The 9,508-nt window shown below is 49.1% G+C and overlaps 1 protein-coding gene across 1 annotated transcript; it reads left to right on the top strand.

Moving 5' to 3' along the window:
- The first annotated feature begins 7,317 nt into the window (after window positions 1-7,317).
- LOC146187779 (myb/SANT-like DNA-binding domain-containing protein 1) lies at window positions 7,318-8,675 on the top strand. The gene is made up of 2 exons (XM_084603535.1): window positions 7,318-7,709; window positions 8,539-8,675. The coding sequence occupies exons 1-2, from the start codon at window positions 7,456-7,458 to the stop codon at window positions 8,594-8,596; spliced, it is 312 nt and encodes a 103-aa protein (XP_084459661.1). The 5' UTR covers window positions 7,318-7,455; the 3' UTR covers window positions 8,597-8,675.
- The last annotated feature ends 833 nt before the right edge of the window (window positions 8,676-9,508 follow it).

Genomic DNA, 9,508 nt, shown 5'->3' with positions numbered 1-9,508 from the left:
TCTCACTTTATGCAGACTGAGGATGGCCCAACATCTCCTCATTTCACTTCTCGTGGAGTCCCACAGGGTGGAGTACTAAGCCCAACACTCTTCAATCTTACTCTTGTCGGGCTTCTTGACTTAATGTCACAGTCGGCGCAACTTTCAATATATGCGGACGACGTCTGTATCTGGGCATCAGGAGTTACGCGGCCACAGGTTAGAGCGAGGCTTCAAAAGGCGGCAAGTATAGTTGCGTCCTACCTCCACCTGCAAGGTCTGCAGATATCAACTGAAAAGTGTTCGGAAATTGCATTTACACGCAAGAACATGTCACCTTACACCGTACGCATTGATGGTAAAGCAATACCCTACGAAAGCAGCCATCGCTTTCTTAGAGTGATCTTCGACAGAAATCTTTCGTGGACTCCCCATATTTCATTCGTGAAAAAGAGGCTGACAGCAATTGCTCACATACTTGCATTTGTTGGAAGAAAGTCATGGGGAGTGTCCGTGCGGTCGATGCTCCAGCTGTACTATGCATTATTTATGGGATTTCTTCGGTACAGCTTACCTGCACTTGGAAATGTCAGGAAAGCCAACTTAGGAATTGTACAGAGCGCTCAAACGCAAGCTCTACGAACATGCCTGGGATTGCCGAAATGTGCCTCTACGGCTGCTACCATTTTAATTGCACAGGAGCATCCCATATCTACCTAACAGTTGACTCCCTGAGGGCACATTTCCGACACATCACCCGGGTTCCCTGTCATCATTTGGCCAGTCTTCCCATTACCAGGCCGCGTACATCGCTTATAGAGACCGTTGATGCGCATCGCGCTATTCTGCCGTCCCAGTTTACACCCGCATCTAGACCGTCCTGTCCACTATGGAGCCTGCATAAACCACACGTGCTTCTTTCAACACCTGGCATCAGGAAGAAGGTCGAGCTATCGCCGACAGTACTGAAACAAATCACTCTTGAATAATTCTTCCATGAGTACCATGAAAATCGTACGCACGTCTACACCGACGGTTCAGTAAATCCAGTGAGTTCTTCAGGCTCCATGGTTCAGTTCAGTCGTGTCCGACTCTTCGTGACCCTATGGACCATGTCACGCCACGCTTTCCGGTCTCTCACTATCTTCCTAACATCACATAACTTCATCTGCAGTGCCTCGAGCATGCCATCTAACCATCGCGTTTGCTGCCTATCCTTCTCCGGCGACCCTCAACTTTTCCTAACATCAAATCTTTCTCCAGCGACTCCTCTCGTCTCATCAGATGACCAAAGTAGCTGAGCTTTAACTTTCGAATTTGACCCTCCAATGAGCAGTCAGGCTCCATGGACATACCCGCAATTACTACAGAAATAAAAGCTCGGGCAATTCACCGTACTTCTTCAACAGCCGCAGAATTAACCGCTCTACGTGTCGGTATTAGGCATATCAGTCAGCAAAGCCCTCAACGATGGTCTATTTTCACAGATTCAAAAGCAGCTCAGCAAGCCTTAAAAGTGGCTCTTCGCCGTGGAGCCCATGAGCAACTCGCCGCGGAAATACAACTTCATCACTATGCCATAAATGGAGGACATGACATCACATACCAATGGATTCCAGGACACAGCGGCATAGCGGGCAATCACCGGGCGGACGGTCGCACGAACAGCCCACCAAGACAGCGATTGTGTGTTGATTCCATTTTCCAGGGCAGACGCAGCTGGCAGGCTTCGCGCACTTGCGCGGAAACACACGCTCTCCTTGTGGAATTCTGACCAGTTTGCGAACAGCCGCTTAAAATCCCTGGACCCTGACCTGAAGCTCCGGCTTCCACCTGGCCTACCCCGATGTGAAGAAACTGCTGTGCTGCCTGTGGGTTGGTGTAGCATTTACAAACTCTTATTATTTTGTGATAGGTATGACAAATAGCCCTGCATGTACATGCATGCTTAGCGTTTGTTATTCTGTGAACCTCTCGTCTGTGCATTTCAAGTGTTCTTGTGTATTCCTTTGTATCATCTCTTGCTGTGCATAAATTGTGTTTTGTTTGTTACTTCTGACTCCGATCCTTACTCTGGGTCGAAACGGCGACAGCTGGGCACCAAACGGCCACCCCCTTCTGTCACTACACGGTAGTTTAATTCCGGCTGAGCTGCCACGCAGGTCGAGGGCATCTCCTTTGCGACCGGAACAGCTACCCCCACTCACTCTAAGGGTGTCTGGGAGTGTGCGCACCATTAAGGGCGCATCGTTAATAATCCCTCTAATTATTAACGGGTGACACCAGGTTATCCAAGCTGGAGATACTAAACAAAAGTGGCCCCAAAACAGGGAAAAGAAAATCGAGAGTCTACAGCAGTATGCACTGAGAACGGATACCTTGTGGGGATTCACAATCCCCTGCCCCATTATAAAGGCAGCGCGTAATTATCACGCGAGTTATGCGCGCTGTTGAGGAGGTTGGCTGAGAAGAGGGCACATTGGCCACCATTCAGCGCCTCCCAGTCTGCCGCGGCGACGCTGCCGCGGGCTTCCCTCTTTCCCCCCGGCGTACCCCGCGAGACCTTCTATCTCGATCGGAGTCGAGGAGCGCGTCTGTTTCAACTCGCTCAGGGCTCTTCGGCATTTGAGCGCGCACGCGCGGGGTTCATGATATCTGCCGTCGCCAATGATCGCCCAGTCAACGTATGCACCTACCGCAACGAGCTGTGAGCGCGAAGCCGCGCCAGGTGAGTAAACTCTTCCTATCACCTCCTCGCGTGTGCTTCCCCGTTAGGTGGTTTATTTCACCCCCGTACGAGAGCGGGACGTTCGCTCGCTACGGCGGCTGTGCCTTGACGTGTACTCGAGCACAATAAACATCAGTTCGAGTACTTAAATCGGTGTTCGTCTCATCTGGCCCGAACCCGCCGCTGTAGCGTCTTCTCGCACCGCGGGTTGGGGGTCATAGGTCTGTATGTTAGGGCTGCACGTCGGGGCTAGAAGGCGACTGTGTCTAACCTCCCCTCCCCCCCTCCCTCCCTGTGGTGCATTCTTTCGAGAATAACCCCCATATTCGTGGCGCCCAACGTGGGGCCAAAGGTGTGACAAATCGAGTGTCTGTGTGCGTCGGACTATCGACACATACACTAGCCAAGGCAGTGATCGGGACAGACCTTTCAGTCTCTTCTAATACTGCAATGGTGATTGCAAAGTAAAACCAGCATAACTTTTATTACCGCGAGAGCTCCGGAGCTGATGCTAGCCACTGTGATCTTGGTAATTTTCTATGAGAGCAGGAGATCGCAGGACTCCACCGCTCTGCAACAGGGTGACGCGCGGAAGCGGGTGTGAAGAGCATTCTCTCGTATTGTTTTGACCGTGGTTTTGACTGACCATGCTCTACGGGAGAACGGCAAACGTTGTAGCGTATGCATTTTGTGCGCACACGTTGATTACATATGAAATAAGATTGCTATCCGTTATTCCGCGCCCGTTAGCCAGTTCGTTGCGATAGCTCACAGCAGGCAGCCTCAGAGAAGGGGCGGACTATCCCGCTTCCCTGGGTGCAAGGGGTGGCCATTTTAAGTGCATTGATGCAGTGGGAAGTCTAGTCAGCCGAAGGGAGCTTTTGAAGGAATAGCGGTAGGATCTTTGCAAATTATATTTTTGTCGACTAGCGATCGACAGGCTTTTGGAGCCGAGCGGCGCGCACAAGGGCACGCTGGTATTGCTGCCTGTGCGGTATTGCTGCCGCGCTCACAGCTTTTATTGCTGGGAGCGCGTTAGATCACTGCCGCCTGTACTCCGATAGCCGTTTGCGCAACCCTTTTTCTTCACGAGAAGGGTACACATGAGCCCTTCGAGGTTGGTCACGCCATGCTGAGACAACCTGTATCGCACGACGTGCATCTTCAGCGCATTTTGTTTCCAGAGCAAGCACGCGCTTTCTCTTTGGCAACCACCGGGGGGGGGGGGGGGGGGGATTAGATTTGAAAAAAAAAAGTAACCAGCGAAAAGACAGTCTTGAGGCAGCAAGGAGGGGAGCCGGTGGAGGCCACGACGACCGTCGCAGCATCGAAGGACAAGCCCTCCAGGGAGGGGCCGCGTTTCTACACCCTGAGCCTGCTGTCACCGCCAACCAGGCCAACAAGAAAAACAGTTTCCGGTCGGCCGCGGAACAAGCTAGTCAGAGTTCGTGGAACGGGCCCCTGCGTCTAGCAACAGCGAAACCTGCTGCAAAGAGGCCGCCTTGGTGTCACTCAAGGCCCGCCGTCGCAGCTTCACCAGATGGAGCAGCTTGACCTCCCATTGCGCTCACCCTCGGCTGCGTCGGCAACATAGGGGAAAAGAGGCAAGCCAAGAGCGAGTGGTCGGCCTGCTGCAAACTAAACGGAGTGCTGCCCGCACCTCGCCCCTCCGACAGGCTGCACCGGCCGACTGCGGTGAAGGAGTGGGATCTGCGGTCGCCGAACGTGTGCCTATGGCTACATGGTCGTCTGCTGTGGTCGTCGGCCCTGCCTCACCTTACGGCATCCGCGGCTGTGAGCTGTCTGCAACTTTTTATCTATTGGCACTTTGGGTTTCAAAGTTAAATGGCGTCTAGCCGGCCGCACTCGATATAACCCTCGGTGAACGCGGCTACATTTAGCCGTACGGCGGATTTAAGGGGTGTGGGGATTCACAATACCCTGCGGCAGCGCGTAATTATCACACGAGTTATGCGCGCTGTTGAGGAGGTTGGTGAGGATAGGGCACACTGGCCACACCTCACCGCCTCCCACTCTGCAGCCGCGACGCTGCCGGGAGCTTTCCTCTTTCCTCCTGGCGTAACCCGGGAGACCTTCTCTCCCGGTCCGAGTCGAGAAGCGCGTCTGTCGCAACTTGATCGGGGCTGTTCGGTGGTTTAGCGCGCACGCATGGAGTTCATGATTTCCGCCAAGGAGACCACCACCGACACCGAGGATCGCCCAGTCACCGTACGCGCATACCGCGAAGGGCTGTGAGCGCAAAGCCGCGCCAGGTGAGCAGACACTTCCTCTCACCTCCTTGTGTGTGCTTCGAAATTAGGTTGTTTATTTCACCCCCGTACGCTGGCTACGGCGATTGTATTTGAGTGTTGTGTCTTGCCGTGTACTCGAGCACAATAAACATCTGTTCGAAGAGAACGAGAGGACACACACAGCGCTAAATTCCAACAACTTTATCTGGAAAAAACGGCATCTCTATGTATACACAGTACATCGTCGTGATCTCACAAGTCATGCACGGAATCAGCAGGAACGAAGGTAATCTATTTCTTTTTTTGAAAGATTAACAGAGGGGGTACTCACGCATGCACATCCTAATCTGGCTATCTTTACCGATTTGATTATTTCTCGGGTGCGCTTATCCTTACATTTCCCGACAAAGAAACACTTGTCAAGGAGCGACATACAATCTTTGCAGGTGCAATGTGCTACTAGTTGTCCATCTCCATCATCTTCATTTTTAACATTGCGATTATGCTCACGAAGGCGCTCATTCAAGCAGCGACCCGTTTGGCCTACATACTGTTGTCAGCACGAGAGTGGAATCTGATAAACGACTCCTTCTTTGCAATCTACAAGATGTTTCTTTTTACATGCAGCTGGCGAGTTTTCTTTACAGCTGTTCAATTTGCATAGCCTATCTAACTTCTCTGGGGCTGAAAAAACAACTGAAACGTCTACCCGTTTTGCTATTCGTTTGAAATTAAGAGACACTGTATGCATGTAAGCGATCACGGCCATTTTTTGCGGTTTTTGAAACGGCACTCTAGTACATGCTTTGTCTTGACTATTCAATTTTCTTAGCAATACTTCAGCAACAGATACCTGCAGATGAACAGCATAGCCTATAAGCGATAACCTGTTGCCCTGTCACTGGAAACATTTGGGCATCAAATGAAGATACGATTTCTGGAGGGCATTGTGGAGACAAAGATTCGCAATCGCTCTTTTGACCAGTTTGGAATGAGCTGAATTGAAGGATAACAGTGGCTTATTATTGCGTGGTTCGTAGGCCCAATAGGTATGACTGGGATGAAAAATGAAACTAACGTACAGAAAGCTGAGCTTGTTGTTAGAAGGTAGTTCGAATGTTAAAACCAGCGGTTTGAAGCTTTGTCTCAGCAATGTAAGTATATTAAAACCTCTGGATTCAAACGAATCCTGGTCATTGTCAATAAAAATCAAGAAATTGCCAACGTATCTAAAGACTTTAGCTACCTGCATATTGTCTAAGCTATCCTGAACGGACTTGTCAAGTTTTGCTAAAAAGAGGTCACTTAGTATGGGGGCGATACAAGAGCCGATACATATCCCCTCCTTTTCAAGGTGGGGCTTGTCATTCCACACGACATAGGTAGACTTCAGATAAAACGATAAAAGTTCTAAAAACCTACTGGCTGAAATTCCTGCTGAGTTTTGAAAAGCCACATTTCCAAACAGGTCAATGCATTCTTCTACACAGTTGAGTAACATGTTGTCAAACGTTAATAATTAAGGGGATTATTAAAGATGCGCCCTTAACGGTGCGCACACTGCCAGACACCCTTAGAGTGAGTGGGGGTAGCTGTTCCGGTCGCAAAGGAGGTGCCCTCGACCTGCGTGGCAAGCTCAGCCGGAATCCAACTACCTTGTAGTGACAGAAGGGGGTGGCCGTTTGGTGCCTAACTTCCGCCGGTTCAAGCCAGAGTAAGGGTTGGAGTAAGAAGTAACAAACAAAACAAACTTTATACACAGCAAGAGACGATACAGAGGAATACACAAACACTAAAATTGCACAAACGAGATGTTCACATAATAACAAACGCTAAGCATGCAACTACAGAAGTATTCAATAACACAGATCAAACACGAGAGAGTCACATAAACAAACACCAAATTGTTCACCGGGCACTGTTGCAGTCCGACGCCTCGAGAGTCACGATGTGGCCGCCATACAAGACGAGCGCCGCTCCCTCGCAGGTCCATGGGCTTGCCAGCAGAGGGTGATCCCCGGGTGCCCAGTTGTTTGCGAAGACGCCGCAACCACGGCCTGACTGACTGACTGATACCGCTGTCACACGGGCATGGCTGAACTCCTTTTAAGTCCCTTCAACCAAGGTAGTCTTTATCTCAATGGAGATACGCGCCGTGTCACACGGCCGTCCTTTAGGAAAGGAAGTTTAAGGAAGTTCCTAGCGTAAGGAGTTCTGATCATCTCCCTCGAGCAGGCAAAGGGAGTACTCTGGTTCCCCGTGAGCTTCAGTGCAGGTTCAAAAAAAAAAAAAAAAGAAAAAACGCGTTAATTTTGCGTTTATAACTAATTTTAATACTTTTTACCGCTTAACGGAACTAATCGAGCGCACGCAAAAACGTTTACTCTCAGCAAGAGCACTAGACTCTCGAACCACGTGCACGAGTCGCGCTTTCTTAGTTTGTTGCTTCACCATTTTGTTTGTTTTCATTAAACGGGACCAACGTGACCGGACGCTATGAGCGACGTCGACGAAGTGCGCGTGGAGCAAGGCCGGCCGCGTCTGCAGCCGCAGCAGCCGAGGGTCACCTGGACAGAGTCAGAGACGTGGGCTCTGATTAATATGTGGGAGGATAATTTGGAACAATTGCGTGGCGAAAAACATAACGCCAAGGTTTATGACGCCATTGTGCAAACACTTAGATCACGCGGAATCTTCAAGACCCGGAAACAAGTACAATCAAAGATCGACAACTTAACTCAAAAGTACAGGTGAGCAAATTGTTTCATTGTAACGCGTGGATGCGCTATCGTTTAGCTTGGCAATAAAACAGTAGTAGAATGGCAGTTCGGGCGAGTTGGTTATGCATTTTTGTATAAAACAGCGCGAAGACACGGGACGAAGAAGAAGAAATAGACACACGGCGCCGTGCGTGTCTATTTCTTCTGCTTCATCCCGTGTCTTCGCGCTGTTTTATACGAAAGATAATGAGCTTTAAAGGTCAAATGGTGCCTCTTGTCTACTATTTGAGCCCAGCGTTTAGTTGGTAGCCCTGTGAGAACGGTAACGAAATCACGGCTAATCGCTTGCCTGTGTGTGGCAAGGCATTTGCCGGCGGGCCTCAAGCAACCCACTGCATATTGTGCCATAGTGTATACATTTATTTTTATCTACCCTGTCCTTTCTCCCTGTCGCTCACCTCCGATTTCCTCGACCGCTTCCTCATTATTCTGTAGAAGAACGGCTGATTGGGCGAGTTGGTGAACTATGATGGACAGTAATGTATATTGCGCAAAAAGACGAGACAAAGAGGCAAAGACTTCTCCTCTTTGTCTCGTCTTTTTGCGCAATTACATTACTGTCCATCCTCATTATTCCTTTATTTCTGCCGCCACAATTCAGCTGCTTCAGATATCAGATACCGGGGCTGGCAAACGTCTTTTCCTTCTTTTTGAATATGTAATAAAATAACCACATACTACTACTTGTCTGTGTTGACCAAATACTTTTTTGGAATAATGTGTGAGCGATGTCCTCCCAAGTTTGTTGACTGAACTTTGCAACGATTGACATTCGAATTCACTTGCGGTTTTTTACCAGGAAAGTAGTTCGAGAGAACAGCACAGGATCTGGGGCCACAGCGTGGCCGTTCTTCTGAGAAATCCATCGCTTCCTCGGCAGCCTGCCAGTGAATGACCGTTCACTTATTCAGCAGAGCGACTGCTATCCAGAAGAAACTGTGGAACAGGTGAGATGCATCTTCTTTTTCTGCTTTCATAGCTAATACCAATATACCGCAGACAAAAGGCAATCTATTTAGCAGTTTCAGCAGTGAGCAAGTTTCTACCCTCCATTTACTAGCTTTTGAAAACCTGCAGGACAGCCATGGTGCTTCAATTCCTAATGGCCAATCAAGCACCCGACATTGTCCTGCTGCTTTTGCATTGCAGAGTCGTGACAACTGTTCTGAATGTCGTGCACCTAAAGAATGCTTACTAGACCATTTCTTCAACAACCCTTCGTGGTTTTAAGGGCTGACAATTGAATGTTCCTCGTGCTTGGCAGTTTGCATTACCAGTGCATAGGTGAGCATCATAAGCGGTGCGTCACACTATTCGCACTGACATTAACTCGAACTCGTCTACTGAGACGTACTCACCACCACTTGCTCAGACTACAGCACGCTTTTGGCTCATCATATATATCTCATAACGAAGTCCATCATTTTCCCTTTATTTGTCAGCTAATTACACTTACAACCAGTCTCTTTCACATTTGCAAATATTAGTGCGAGAGTGAATAAGTGCACTCATAAGTGAGTGCGCTGATCTGTCGGTTAAGTGTCAAATGAAATGTCCTCACTTCAGTAACATCTTTATTGTTTCAACAATTTTCAGTGTGACAGCACTTTTGTTTTGTGGAACTGTGCAATAAATAAATCTTTCATATGAAATTTTTATTGCAGATAATATTAGGTATGGAAGCTGGAAGGCAACCAACACCTTCTTCAGATGAGCTGGGTGACCTTTCAGGCGAACCTTCGGCAGATACTGAAAATGTTCAACCTCTA

This window comes from Amblyomma maculatum, chromosome 5 (assembly GCF_055883805.1).
Source record: "Amblyomma maculatum isolate TAMU_Amacu chromosome 5, ASM5588380v1, whole genome shotgun sequence".
Classification (NCBI taxonomy): Eukaryota; Metazoa; Arthropoda; class Arachnida; order Ixodida; family Ixodidae; genus Amblyomma; species Amblyomma maculatum.
Note: the sequence above shows the minus strand (reverse complement) of the source record. Positions and strands in the feature narration are given on the sequence as shown.

What these genes read in the sequence shown, in the direction of transcription:
- LOC146187779 (XM_084603535.1), top strand. Translation starts at nt 7,456, where the DNA reads ATGAGCGACGTCGACGAAGTGCGCGTGGAGCAAGGCCGGCCGCGTCTG. An exon ending in AACTTAACTCAAAAGTACAG is followed by an intron (nt 7,710 to 8,538) that starts GTGAGCAAATTG and finishes GTTTTTTACCAG; the next exon opens with GAAAGTAGTTCGAGAGAACA.